Raw genomic sequence first — 15103 nt, 5'->3', positions numbered from 1 at the left:
CACATTCCCTAGTTATTTGCTTTTATCAACTAAAGGTAAAGGGAATTAGGCTGGTTTCAACCAAAACTACTGAAACTATGCAAACTTCTCGGCCTTCCAAGGAGGTTTGTGACTATATTCTATAATTTTACAATCTTTCTAACCATCCTGATGATCTCCCACAGTCAAGAGTTCAAGACAAGCTTGGCCAACATGGTGAAACCTCTTCTCTACTAAAAATACAAAAAAAATTAGCTGGGTGTGGTGGTACACACCTGTAGTCCCAGCTACCCAGAGAAGGCTGAGGCAGGAGAATTGCTTGGAGGTTGCAGCGAACCAAGATTGGGCCACTGTATTCCAGCCCTGGGCTGGACTCCATCTCAACACAGCAAGACTCCATCTCAAAAAAGAAACGTCACTGGTTTTGGTATATTGTACGAAGATTGTTGGAATCACAACTGGAACTAATCCAACCTCTTAAGTAACCACTATTTTGTTTTAGGAGCAGTTGCAGAAGCTCGAGGTTGAACTGAGAGAAGTCACTAAGAACAAGGAGAAACTGAGGAAGAACTTGCTGGAACTGATTGAGTACACTCACATGCTGAGAGTGACAAAAACCTTTGTGAAACGCAACGTTGAGGTACTGAGTGACTCGTGAGGAAATACAATTTCTTTTATAAAAATCTGTAGACTTTATTAGTCTATGAACTAATATGCTATTAGTTCATATAGATATGTTGCTTTTTTAAAAGAGATTAAATTTATTTGTTTATTTGTTTTTTGAAATGGAGTTTTGCTCTTGTTGACCAAGCTGGAATGAAGTGGCACAATCTCAGCTCACTGCACTCTCTGCCTTCCGGGTTCAGAGATTCTCCTGCCTCAGCCTCTTTAGTAGCTGATATTACAGGCACTTCACATCACCACACCTGTAATTTTTTGTATTTTTAGTAGAGATGGGATTTCACCATGTTGGCCAGGCTGGTATCGAACTCCTGACCTCAGTTGATCCACCCGCCTCGGCCTCCCAAAGTGCTGGGACCATAGGGGTGAGCCACCATGCCCGGCCTTAGGAGATTAAATTTAAACCTTGACTTTATTTTTCAGTTGGATTGTATGACTTTAAAAAAAGTTTTAAAGAGCCATTTCCTGTGTTAGTTGTTTTTAGCAATTACAGTACTAAATATTTATAACATGGTTTAGTTTGTGGTTGAAAAAATTTTTTATGAGCATGGGAAATAAATTGAATGAAGGACGTTGAACTCTAAAATTTAGTTTTTCCAAATTTCTGAGTAAAGGAAGTGAAAGAATAATCTATAATTTCTAAGAATAGGTCAGATACAGTGACTTACATCTGTAATCCCAGCACTTTGGGAGGCCAAGGCTGGAGGATGGCTTGAGCCCAAGAGTTCAAGACCAGCCCGAACATAGTGAGAATTAATATGAGAACTTGTCTATATAAAAAATAAAAAATTAGCTGAGTGTGGTGGTGCACACCTGTAGTCCCAGCTACCAGGGAGGCTGAGGTGAGAGGATCACTTGAGACCAGAAGTTTGAGGCTGCAGTGAGCTATGATTATGCTACTGTACTACAGCCTGAGTGACAGTGTGAGACCCTGTACCCTGTATCTAAAAAAAAAAAAGAAAAAAAGGATAAAGAATAGTCCATGTAGTAGCACTTTATGGAGCTGAGTATAAAGAAAAAAGTGCATCTGAGGCCGGGCACGGTGGCTCACGCCTGGAATCCCAGCACTTTGGGAGCCCAAGGCAGGCAGATCACAAAGTCAGGAGTTCAAGACCAGCCTGGCCAACATGGTGAAACCCTGTCTCTACTAAAAATACAAAAATTAGCTGGTCATGGTGGTGCACGCCTGTCTCTCAGCTACTCGGGAGGCTGAGGCAGGAGAATTGCTTGAATGGGGACCTGGGAGGTGGAGGTTGCAGTAAGCCAAGATCACATCATTACACTCCAGCATGGGCTACAGAGCAAGACTCCGTCTCAAAAAAAGAAAAGTGCATCTGTTCTAAGCTTCGTTTCATTTGATATAATAGTGATCTTTGATAAAGTTACTTTATCTTGGATGAAGGCAGTGATTAAACTGTAACTGTCTTTTATGTAAATGTCTTCAAGTGGCTTACAAATAAGGGATGGGGAAGTTATCTTTCTGTTTATGAGAGTTGAGTTATAGATCTAAGTTGCTTTAGAAGCCTTTGCACCCAGATCTAAGTAGTTAGTTAGGATGCCCTATAAACTTGTTTGGAAATTTGACAAGAGAAATAAAGTGTCACTTTTAATTAAACACACTTAGTTTCATATGTCTCTTTCTAGTTTGAACCCACTTATGAAGAGTTCCCATCCTTAGAGAATGATTCTTTGTTGGATTACAGCTGTATGCAGAGGCTGGGAGCAAAACTGGGGTAGGTGACAAGGCCTGGCATGTCAGGCTTCATACTGCTCTTCTTGTAGAAGGCAGATGAGCTCCACAGAGGGGATGAATGGGAACCGTTTTTTGTTTGTTTCTTTTTTTTTTCTCCCATAGCAATAGAATGGGGACCATTTTAAAGCCTAGGGTTGAATGAAAGATAATGAATATTTGTTTAAAAAAACGCTGTACTCCTCTACTTGTTGAACTGAATTACTCCGCTGTATTGACTTTTTTACTCAATACAATGGAAATTTATACTTTTGGTATAATGAGCTGTAAAGAAACAAACGTCATTCAGTGTTACTTCTGTAAACCTAAAACAATTGGTCATTCAGCCATCAAATCTTGTCTGGTAGAAACTTGGTGGCTAAACTGAATTGGTTAATTTTTTTTTTTTGAGACAGTGTTTCACTCTTGCTGTCCAGGCTAGAGTGCAATGGCGCGATCTCGGCTCACCACAACCTCTGCCTCCCAGGTTCAAGCGATTGTCCTGCCTCAGCCTCCTGAGTAGCTGGGATTACAGGCGTGCACTACCACGCCTGGCTAATTTTGTGTTTTTTAAAGTAGAGATGGGGTTTCTCCATGTTGACCAGGCTGGTTTTGAACTCCTGACTTCAGGTGATCTGCCTGCCTTGGCCTCCCAAAGTTCTGGGATTACAGTCTTGAGCCACCGTGTCTGACCTCATTTTTTAAATTAATCATACTTTAAAGTTCTCCTTCTGCTGTTTATTCTTTCTGCTTACTGAAACTAATGGTAACCTGTTTTCTCATGTGATTTGTGATTTTTTTTTTTTTTGAGACAGAGTTTCACTCTTGTTACCCAGGCTGGAGTGCAATGGCGTGATCTCTGCTCACCGCAACCTCCGCCTCCTGGGTTTAGGCAATTCTCCTGCCTCAGCCTCCTGAGTAGCTGGGATTACAGGCACGCGCCACTATGCCCAGCTAATTTTTTGTATTTTTAGTAGAGACGGGGTTTCACCATGTTGACCAGGATGGTCTCCATCTCTTGACCTCGTGATCCACCCGCCTCAGCCTCCCAAAGTGCTGGGATTACAGGCGTGAGCCACCACTCCAGACCCATGATTAGTGATTTTTAAAATTACTATAAACTCATATTTCGCAGTTCCTTATCTGAAGGAATTCAGTGATGTTTAGTTTGAGGATGTTTTCCTCCAGAGAGAATTTGTTTTGACATTTGCCGGGTACCTGGGAGTGCTCTGTCAACCTGGAATCCTTTATATTTTTCTCAGCATTGGGATTTTAAGCCTCAAACCTGAGTGAATTTTAACCTGTGGTTATAAATTCTTAGGGAAGACTTCTCCCTTCATCTAGAACCAAAATGGAAATAAGTTTACATGTAGGCCCCAGGCTCCTTTGCAAGGTGGGTTTTTTTCTGGTCCACTCATTCACTGAAGGTGTAGCTCTTTGTGCATGGAGCAGTCCCAGCTGGAGAGGGGAGTCAGTTGTATTTGCTCACCTTATCTAGACCCAGTTCTTGGCTCCTGCGTCCCATGCCGGCATTAACATAAGGCTTTAAGATACTGGGTTCAATGTCATAATCAGGACAGCTGTGAGGTCCTGTTTTCCCTTTGGATTCCAAGAATTTTTTTTTTTTTTTTTTGAGATGGAGTTGCTCTGTTGCCCAGGCTAGATTACAGTGGTGTGATCACTGCTCACTGCAGTCTCAACTTCCTGGGTTCAAGCAATTCTCCTGCTTCAGCCTCCCGAGTAGCTGGGATACCAGGCGTTTGCCACCACGCCTGGCTAATTTTTGTGTTTTTAGTAGTGACGGGGTTTCACCATCTTGGCCAGGCTGGTCTTGAACTTCTGATCTGGTCACCTACCCGCCTCAGCCTCCCAAAGCGCTGGGATTACAGGCGTGAGCCACCGTACCCAGCCAAGAATTTCTCTTTATTATAAGCTCATGTATACATTTAAAAAGAAGTTTGAAAAATATTGTACCCAGCACTTGAGATGTTTTGCTGTTGGAAGGCTTTCAGGATATATTCGCCACTTGGTAGAGATGGAAGTCTTTATCATTCTTTTAATGTAGTTTCATAATGTTTATTGCTTTCAGTTGACTACAGATTGACTTTATTGTCTCACAGATTTGTGTCTGGCCTAATCAACCAAGGAAAAGTGGAAGCATTTGAAAAAATGTTGTGGAGAGCCTGCAAAGGGTACACCATTGTGTCCTATGCAGAACTGGATGAGTCCCTCGAAGACCCTGAAACAGTGAGTAAATGTCACCATCACCTTTTGGCAATGATGGACTGACAGCAGAGCTGGAGATAAGGTAGAGAGAATGTCTTTCTCCTGAACAATTTGATAAGAAGTTGTTAACCTGATGCCTTATATCCCCAACCATATGTGTGTATATAGTACCTGAAATCAGGACATTGTCTTCTATAGCCAGAATATGACTATCAGTCAGGGAATGAATGTAGATACTTTACTACATCCTGAGCCTTGAGTCTCATTCAGGTTTCACCAGTTGTCCTAGTACTGTCAAAGCAAATAATTTAATTAAGCATCACATGTAGATTTCATTGTCATGTCTTAACTGTCTCTTTTTTTAAACTTTGTTGTTGTTGTTTTTTTTTTTAAGGAGATGGGGTCCCCTTCTGTTGCCCAGGCTGGTCTCAAACTCCTGGCCTCAAGCGATCCTTTCACGTGGGCCTCTCAGAGCCTCCCAAAGTGTTGGGATTACAGGTGTGAACCTCCTCACCTGGCCTTTTTTTTTTTTTAAATTTACTTTTTATTTTTGGTAGAGATGGGGCTCTTAGTAGGCTGCCCAGTCTGGTCTTGAGCTCCTGGCCTCAAGCCATCTTCTGCCTTCGATTCCCGAAGTATTGGGATTACAGACCTGAGCCACCATGCCAGGCCTGGCCTGTCTGTGGTCTCCTTCATTCTGGGACAGTTTCTCAGACTTCCCTTGCTTTTCTGACCTTGACATTTTAAAATATTACAAGTTTTTTGGGTAGCATGTCTCTGGGTTTGGGTTTCTCGGGTGTCTTCTCATGATTCAGTTCAGGTCACATGTCTCTGGCAGGAGCGTTGCTGAGGTGGGACTGCGTTCTTCTCATTGCACCGTCAGGTGCCAGCAGTTCCGTTTGTTCCCTTACTGGTGGTGGTCACTGTGATCACTTGATTAAGGCAGTACTTTTTAGGCTTCGCTGTGAAGTTACTCTTTTTTCGTGTTTGAAACTGTAAATATCCCATTCTCCATCAGATTTTCAGCTCTCTCCTTTATTTCCTATTTTATTTGATGGGTTATATTCTGTTGTTTTGATTACTTGTTTCGATACTCACATTCTCCTAGATTTGGCCAGTTGGAACCCATTCAGGCTGGCCTTTTTATCCATTTTACATGTTCCCATCACCTTTTGAGCACTTTTTTTATACAGCAGGACGTCTAGATGCATGTTGCAGTTCCTCTCACATAGCTCTGGAATCAACTGTTTCTTCAAGGAGGCTTTTTTCTTTAAGTGCAAATTTTGGTATTTTGAAGCCAAGATGTGGCTTCTTGGGTGTGCCCATTGTTATTGAGGGGTTGCTTTTCCTTGGCTATGTCAGAGGTAGCTTGGGGACACACAAAAGCACATGCACATATACGTTTACAGCTATAGAACCAACTCCATCTGTCCCCACATACACACCTAACAGCTGTGGGGCTGAATAGTTCAGGAGACAGGGCAGAGGCAGGGGAGAGACAGAGTCATAATCACTGTTATGATAGCTCTGTTTTTTAGACTTCACAGTAAAGGTAACTTGCTTTTAATGAGGATGAACTGCTGATCTACTAAAGGTAGAAAAGGAACTTGGTTTTCTGAATTTTGAGGAAAGGTTCTTATTTTTTTCTAGGTTGGCTTCAGGAATTTTGGCTGTAAGATTAATACACATCTCATAGTAGTTTTGACACAAAAAGAGAAATTTGGCTGTGGTTTATTTAAATTTTTTTATTTTTTTTATTTTTTAGATGGAGTGTTGCTCTGTCACCCAGGCTGGAGTGCAGTGGTGCGATCTCAGCTCACTGCAGCCTCCACCTCCTGGATTCAAGCGATTCTCCTCTCGGCCTCCTGAGTAGCTGGAATTACAGGCTCACACTACCACACCCGGTTCGTTTTTGTATTTTTAGTAGAGATGGGGTTTCACCATGTTGGCCAGGCTGGTCTTGAACTCCTGACCTTAGGTGATGCAGTGCCTTGGTCTCCCAAAGTGCTGGGATTACAGGCGTGGGCCACTGTGCCCAGCCTGTGATTTGTTTTTGATTTCTAAAATAAAAATCTAATCAGTTTGAAATCTAATCAGTTATGCTGTTCATTAACCGCACACCTGTAATATTTTCTGCTGTTTTGTAGCTTTTGTAACCGCCAGTAGTCATCCGTTAATTGTCCTTCAGTTGTGACCTTGGTGACTTTTCTATTTCAAGCTGATGATTAAAACTAAGATCAAAACTGCTCTGAAGTAGCATTTGCATATTTTTTGAGTTTCTTTGTTAAGAAAAAACACCAGTCATTCTCATGGATAGCATTTACTCAAGTTAAAAAAGTATTTTTTAAATAGAATTTGTGAGTTCTCTTGGGCTTCTTCAACCGTGTCCACCTCCTGGGTTCAAGCAATTCTCCTGCCTCAACCTCCCAAGTAGCTGGGATTACAGGTGCCCGCCACCATGCCCGGCTAATTTTTTCATTTTTAATGGAGACGGGGTTTCGCCATGTTGGCCAGGCTGGTCTCGAACTCCTGATCTCAAGCGATTGCCCGCCTTGGCCTCCCAAAGTGCTGGGATTACAGGCGTGAGCCACCGCGCCCGGCCTCTTGTGCCAAATTTTTATGGAATATGTTAAAGAGCAGTAATCATCTCTGAAGGAATACAGAGAATGGATAGATGTATGTCTTGAAAATACAATACTGTCCCCATAGTTATAAAGAAAATGCATGTTTGTTATAGAAAATTGGGAACAATGTGGAAAACACTTGTTAGCTTCCTATGCTGAGCTACTGTTAACGTGCCAGTGTGTGTTCTCTCAGTCGTTTTCTGGATAAGATAGGGGTGTTTTATTTGGTAACTTTGACTCAGGTTCTAGGATTTGTTTATAGTGTCAGGTTTAGTGTCTTTTGGGTTCAATGTCTGACCCCCTTGAAGTCATTACAGACACCAGAGACTATTTTTAGCCATTTTTTCCCGTTGATGTCCTTTCTAAATGCTGACCATTCTCTCTGCATCAAAGCTAGACATGAGTGTTGTCTTTGGTTGTATAGTTTGTGTTTTTCTGTTGTGTGGCACTTCTTCTGCCTTGTGCCTTAAGTGGTTGTGTTGCCCAGGCTGGTCTTGAACTCCTGAGCTCAAACGATCCTCCTGCCTTGGCCCTCTAAAATGTTGGGATTACTGTTCCCGGCCTCTTTTTCCTGGTTTTAACTCTTTCCTGACAGTGTGAAGTCGGCTTCCATTATCCACAGTGTGTTTGGTGGGTTGCTCAGTTAACTGACTTATTCATTGCATTCATTCTCCCAGCCACATCCTCCCCCTCCCACTCCTGCCATCCCCTCCCTCCCACCACCACCTGCCCATGCAGTGCTGTAGCTCCCCAGCCTGTACTCCTGTTCCTTGAGGCCCAGGGCTCAATTTTTGGACAGCTTCCCTCTTCTTTTTGCCCTTAGGGATCTCACAGAATTTTATGCCCCAAATATGTATATTCCTAGCTTGGACCTGTCCCCATAATATTAGACTTTTAAGTCTGTCTATTCCATATCTCCTTTAAGTATCTCAAAGACGTTTTTCTGCTTTTGCCTAAAACTGAACATGTGATCTTTCCTCCCAGACTTGCCCTCCAGACCCACCGATCTAACTGCGCACGCTGAAAGCCCTGGGTTTCTCCCCACTCTTCTCTGTTTCTTGAGTCTCACTTGAATCCCTCAGTAGATCTGGTGATCATGTCTTTTAAATAGGGAGTCTGGCCACCTCTCCTCACTCTGCCTCCCTCCTTGTCCAGATCTCGTCCCTGCACCTGCCTCTCCTGGCTGGGCTCCTGCTCCTGCCTCTGCCTCACCCTGGTCTCTTCTCCCAGCATCCTGAATGATCCCTAGGAAACCACAGTCAGATCATTTCATCCTCTACTCAGGACCCTCCAGGGGCCTCCTGTTTTCCTCACCAAAACCCCTTGGAGGCGCACAGTGGGCCTGTGGCCCTCGTCACATCTCTGCGCTGTGTTACTACATCCCTCCCCGGCAGTGCTGGCCTCCTTGAGTCTCCTGACCGAGCTTCTGTGTGTGTTTCTCCTCTGCCTGGAAGTCTCTTCTCCCAGCATCTACGGGCTGGTGTCCTCACTCCTGCATTTTTTTTTCCATTTACTCTGACTTGAAGCTTACCTGCATGTCTTTATGCTTAGATGTCACCTTCTCGGGGAGGTCTTCCTTGCCCGTCCTGTGTGAGATCACAGTGCCCAAGCCCGCCTTCTCTCCTGTCTCCTCATCCTGCATACGCTCTTTAGAGCACTTATCTCTACTTGGCCTACTTTCTTTGTTTCTTTTGCTGTCAGGTTAAATATAAGTTCCCTTCCCCTCCCAGGTCAGGGATTTTTGTCTGTTTTCCTTACTGCTGTATCTCTGGCATCTATAATAGTGCCTGGCAAATAGGCTAAAAACCTATTCAGGTTTTTTTTTTTTTTTTGAGATGGAGTTTCGCTCTTGTTACCCAGGCTGGAGTGCAATGGCGCGATCTCGGCTCACCGCAACCTCTGCCTCCTGGGTTCAGGCAATTCTCCTGCCTCAGCCTCCTGAGTAGCTGGGATTACAGGCACGCGCCACCATGCCCACCTAATTTTTTTTGTATTTTTAGTAGAGACGGGGTTTCACCATGTTGACCAGGATGGTCTCGATCTCTTGACCTCGTGATCCACCCGCCTTGGCCTCCCAAAGTGCTGGGATTACAGGCGTGAGCCACCGCGCCTGGCCCCTATTCAGGTTTTATAGAATTCTGTTTTGTTGGGTATTTGTAAATACAGGTGATTCTTCATTATTTACAGTAATTATGTTCATAAAGTCACTGAGCTCTCTAAATCGTCAACCGTGGAGCCACTGCTCCTAGGAGAAACACAGGAGTTGAGTATTCACATTAAGCTCCCAGCCAGCAGCTCTGTGACTCGAGCCTGAACGAAGCATCCCTAACACATGCCGTGTCTCCGTCAGGCACATCACAGCTGTCTTGTGCTTAGGACACCAGACTGCACCTCAGGACAATCTTTGGGGGCTGTTTTATATCGTGAAATCACCAGAAAAAGTACCGAAGTGTGAAAAACATGACAACAAACAGGACACTCGTTGATAGTCTGACAGTGGAGATGGGAAGGCAGGGTGTCACCTTGTTGGACTTTACCTGGGAATGTGGGTGTCAGGTGCCTAAAATTTTTGGCTGCTCTGCACATGACTGAAAGTGCTCTGTGGATTGATTTGGGGCTGTTACAGCAAGTAGGTACATTTATAATTACAGACTCCTCAAATAAGGAGGATTGACTGTATTGAGTGAATGAATGAATGAATGCTTTGACAGTGTTTGAGCTGCCAAAATTCTAGAAGTTGTATATGCAGAAGTAACACTTACCCTTATTCATTCTTTGTAGGGGGAAGTCATAAAATGGTATGTCTTTTTAATATCCTTTTGGGGAGAGCAGATTGGCCACAAGGTTAAGAAGATATGTGATTGGTAAGAAAAAGAAACATTTCATTTCATTTATGTCTTTATATTCAGTCACCTCTGGTTTTCCTTCAGTATCCCTCTGGAGTCAGAAATAGGGTGGCTGCTAGTTTTTGTTATATGATTTCTTTGCTGCACTGCTAAGTTCTTAAACATTTAATTCGTCATCTCTCTTGTCAGTGCATTCCTTAAAATTATTTAAAAGTAGAGACCATGTTAATAATATTTCTAGATTTGACTTTTTTCCTTGGAGGATCAAGGCTTCAGATTGGTTGAAAAAGGAATGAAGTTTTCATATGTTGTGACTTCCTGTTGCTTTGAGCTACCCGTTGGGCTTATCTGTCGTCACTGAGCACGTGGCACCTCTTCTGTCCTGGTTACCCTGGGGCAGGGCTGTGGTGTGTGGTGAGGAGGGGGTGTTTGGCGGCCTGTCTGGATGCAGAGCCTCCCTGTGCCACTGTCTCACTGGACTCACTTGGACAAGTGGCCAAGCCTCAGTTTCTTCATCTATAAAAGGGGAGAGTGCCTTATAGATCTTTTAGGACTAAATGAGATGATCAGGTGAAAGACGTCAGTTTGGCATAAGCCATCGGTAATTTTGAGTAGTGGTACAACAGTCATCTGTGACTTATTCCCGTCAGCAAATGGGAACATAAGCAAAAGCCAAATCAAGTCAGAAAACTCAAAAGAACAGCCCTTTGCTTTCTTACACCAATGGAGAACTCATCTTGCCTTGATTCTTGCAGGGTAAGGGTGGGATTTGGGTGTTTTCTGTTTACCAGAATTTGGTTCTCAGTTGGTGGAATAGAAAGTAACTTCAGGTGTTACCCACATAAAGCTTTTATTTTAATAGACAGATATTTGTTTTATTATAGATTAGAAAACTATACCCAGCTCAGCAAACACATGATTTCACAGATATTGTTGCTTAGGATAAGGCTAGAATAGGTGTTTAATTTTTCAAAGGCAGAACTTAAAGAAAAATAAAGGTATGGTGTTGACATATGAAGGTGGTCCAGGAATGCCTGCAGTTTGGGGGACAAAGCTCAGCATTCCCCCTTGAGGTCTGGGCACTGAGTGGCCCTGGAGAAAACACTGGCTCAGGGAGACTTCGGACCCTGTCAAAGGCAACTGCTAGGAAGCCAGAGCCCTCTTCTCCTTTCGTTTTCGTGTGTGTGTGTCTGTGTGTGTGTGTCTGTTTGTGTCTGTGTGTGTCTTTGTGTTTGTGTTTATGCCTGTTCAGTGATTCCCAGCCCAAGGATATTGTTGAATTTTAGAAAGTTGGAATTGGGAATGAACTGCCGGGAATCATTGAGGGCGGGAGTGGAATTTGGATCCAAGAGGGAGTTAGCTGGATTTGTTTCACTCAGCAGGTGCTTGCTGAGCATCCGTATGCACGGCCTGTCCAAGGGCGGATGCCTGCGTCTGCACCCATCTCTCCCAGACAGCTGCTTTCATTCCGTTTTGTTGGGAGATGTGCAGGGGAGGTGAATGTGTTTAGTTCTAGCACTGACAGATGTGACAGCGTGTTCAACTCTGTCTTCCAGCTACCACTGCCACGTGTACCCCTATCCAAACACGGCCGAGGAGCGGAGGGAGATCCAGGAGGGGCTGAACACGCGCATTCAAGATCTCTACACTGTGAGTGAGCCGGAAGCGGGCCTCCTTATCTGAGGGCTGCCAAACGTTTACAAGTCCATTTTCTCTCCTTTTTAAAACAGATAATATTGGTTGTAGACAAATCCAGATGTTCTAGTGAGATTGGAATGTTGCTCCTCCTCCCAATGGAAGTTTTATTTTAGCAACCTGTTAGGAGCATCAGTAATAATAATGGGGTTTTAAAAAAAGATTCTGTGGTCACCTTTGATATGTTGGATGGTAATTTTTTTTTTTTTTTGAGATAGGATCTCGCTCTGTTGCCCAGACTGGAGTGCAGTGGCGTAATCTTGGCTCACTGCAACTTCTGCCTCCTGGGTTCAAGTGATTCTCCTGCTTTAGCCTCCCAAGTAGCCAGGATTACAGGCATGCACCACCATGCCTGGCTAATTTTTGTATTTTTAGCAGAGACAGAGTTTCGCCTTGTTGCCAAGGCTGGTCTCAAATTCCTGACCTTAAATGATTCTCCCACCCCAGCCTCCCAAAGTGCTGGGATTACAGGTGTGAGTCACCACACTCAGCCTGGATTGTAATTCCTGATCACAGGAGACAAGCCAGCCCCAGTTAACATGGTGGGCATTATTTTACCTGTAGGATTTAAATTCATTTTTCTTCTGATGACAGTGAGGGTTCTTGTTGGCAAGAAGCATCCTTCTGGCTCACTTAAGCGAGAGAGGATCTCTGGCAGGATTGGGATGGGCGTTTGTTGGTGAGTCACAGGGTTGATAGAGGCGAGGCCAAGCTTGGGAGTGCGTAGGAACCCAGGGAGCTTGCTGGACCCTGGTAGGCCGTCACACTGCTGCAGTGACGATGATGTGTCACCATTCCTGTGCCCCTGAGATCATGTTCTCCAGAGGCAACCTCCCAAAAGAGGGTATATGATTGACTGAGCTTAGGTTTTTCTGCCCACCTCTGAGTGGTACTAGAGGCGGGGAGAGGAAAGAAGGAATGGCTCCCTTATCAGCCACCAGGAGAGACAGGTGCCTGGAATGATCCTCCGTCAGTGGGGAGAAAGTCTTCTAAAGGAAGTCGAGTGCCAGGTGGACAAAAACCAAAACATGCCCCTTCCGCTGAAAGCCCCTGTTGTTCGTCCCCAGGTGCTGCACAAAACTGAGGACTATTTGAGGCAAGTGCTATGTAAAGCGGCCGAGTCTGTCTACAGCCGTGTGATCCAGGTGAAGAAAATGAAGGCCATCTACCACATGCTGAACATGTGTAGCTTCGATGTGACCAATAAGTGCCTCATCGCCGAGGTCTGGTGTCCCGAGGCCGATCTGCAGGACCTGCGCCGGGCGCTGGAGGAGGGCTCGGTAAGGCCGCCTTCCTCTCCTCTGCCAGGAACAGAAGAGAAACTAATGGAACTGATACGTTCAGAGAAATAAAGGAAGTGAGAATTTCATAGAGTAATGAGAATGCACTGTATTGACTCTTCTTTTGGTTTTTTAAAATATTAATTTAAAAAAATTAAAATAGAGATGAGGCTTTGCTGTGTTGCCCAGGCTTGTCTCAAACTCCTGGTCCCAAGCAATCTTCCTGCCTCGGCCTCCCAAAATGCTGGGATTACAGGTGTGAGCCACTGAGCCCAGCCTTGGCTCTGTATTTTAACTTAAATTATGGTGAGCTGGTTATTCAAAGCTGTGTGTGTGTATGTGCGTTTTTAAATTGCTCTTTTGAGTAAGTAATTCATTCACATGGTTTAAAAGTGAAGAGAAATGAGAGTATGAAAGACACAGTGCAGCGGATTCCACCCACCCCACAGCCTCACTTGTCCGCTTTCTCCACTCAGAGATAACCGTTACTCAGTGCTGTTATTTCTTTGAGTTTCTTAACCATAGATAAGCAGATATAAATAGATAATATTTATCTTTTTCTTCTCAAAAGGGAAGAAATATATTTATACGTTCTTTTCACTTAATAAAATTCTCTTTTTCTTGTAACTATTTTATATTCTGCTGTGTGCATACTATGGCTTATTTAACCAGTTCTCTGGTCATTTAGGCAGTTTTCACTTTTACAAATAGTACTATGATGTACAAATCTTTTTTTTTTTTTGACAAGGAATGTCACTCTGTCACCCAGGCTGGAGTGCAGTGATGTGACCTCGGCTCACTGCAACATCTGCCTCCCGATTCAAGCAATTCTTCTGCCTCAGCCTCCTGAGTAGCTGGGACTACAGGCGCGTGCCACCATGCCCGGCTAATTTTCTGGTATTTTTTGTAGAGACAGGGTTTCACCATATTGATCAGGCTGGTCTTGAACTCCTGACCTTGTGATTTGCCCGTCTTGGCCTCCCAAAGTGCTGGGATTACAGGAGTGAGCCACCGTGCCTGGCCGTACAAATCTATTTGTAGGATAAATTCCCAGAAATGGAATTGCTGGACTGATTTTGATAGATGTTGTCAGCTGTTGTATTTCTCTCATTATGAGTGAGGGGAATACCTTTTTTATAAGAGCCTTTTGAATTTTCTCTTTTGTGAACTGTCTCTTCATATTCTGCAGTCATTTTCCATTGTATGTTGGCTTTTCTCTTACCAATTTCTCTTGGTCCTGGTCTGTGACACCAGTAAGAATATTTTCCCCAGTTTGTCCCTTATCTTTTGACTTAGGATATTTCTAATTATTTGTTTTGGCTACTCAGAAATTTTTTGTTAAATATAGTTGAACTTACTCATCTTTGCTCTTACACCTTCCGGAGTTTGAATCACAGGCTTTTCCCACTTCGAGGTTATAGAGTAATTCTCCCACGTTCCTGTGAGGTTTTTCTTGTATGTTAAACTCAGGCGTTGGTCATGGAAAGAACAGGTTTACATATTTCAAGTGACAGTTAAGGGAACACGTTTTTCATGAGTTTTTTGGTTATGTAACCTTGTCTCATTACATAATTCTGTGATGGTACAAACGTAAAATATAATGTCCATTATGGCATAAACATGAAATACCCAGTACTGAGAAAGACAGCAACACATAAATTGTATTTTGTTATTTAGAGTATGAGCCATCTGTTTGAGAGATAAACACAGATGATTCTTATTTATCGAGGTGACATCAGCTCTGACTCTTGGTTTTCCCTGTCAAGGGGTACTGAGCTCGCAGCCCACCTCTTACTGCCCATAGTCCCGGCCTCTTCCCTTTCCTCATCTTTCCTGTCCTGTGTTATTTTTCTCCATGCATTTTTAGTTTTCTTGAAAACGAGCTGGCTTTCGAAGATAGAAGCAGGTGACTGAAACATTCTCCAGTGTTGATGAAGGCCGGGTCATCACCTGCTTCCCCACACCTCATGAATCTAGCCCTTCACAGTTGCCTTGGTAGTCAGCTCGTGTCTAGAGGATGCCTTTTCTTCTGTCACCAAGATT

The 15103-nt window shown here is 43.7% G+C and overlaps 1 protein-coding gene across 1 annotated transcript in view; it reads left to right on the top strand.

Annotated features, from left to right (window-relative positions):
* ATP6V0A2 (ATPase H+ transporting V0 subunit a2) overlaps positions 1-15103 on the top strand; it is a 46419-nt gene that overhangs the window by 13298 nt on the left and 18018 nt on the right. Inside the window, exons 4-9 of the mRNA XM_064379610.1 lie at positions 482-619; positions 2305-2393; positions 4510-4636; positions 10021-10103; positions 11642-11735; positions 12848-13060. Coding sequence (XP_064235680.1) covers positions 482-619; positions 2305-2393; positions 4510-4636; positions 10021-10103; positions 11642-11735; positions 12848-13060 — 744 coding nt within the window. The remainder of the gene's footprint in view (positions 1-481; positions 620-2304; positions 2394-4509; positions 4637-10020; positions 10104-11641; positions 11736-12847; positions 13061-15103) is intronic.

The sequence above is a fragment of the Aotus nancymaae genome, unplaced genomic scaffold (assembly GCF_030222135.1).
Source record: "Aotus nancymaae isolate 86718 unplaced genomic scaffold, 86718_ANA_hifiasm-v0.15.2.pri h1tg000021l, whole genome shotgun sequence".
Lineage (NCBI taxonomy): Eukaryota > Metazoa > Chordata > Mammalia > Primates > Aotidae > Aotus > Aotus nancymaae.
The sequence above is the reverse complement of the archived record's forward strand: the minus strand, read 5'-3'. Positions and strand labels throughout refer to the sequence as shown.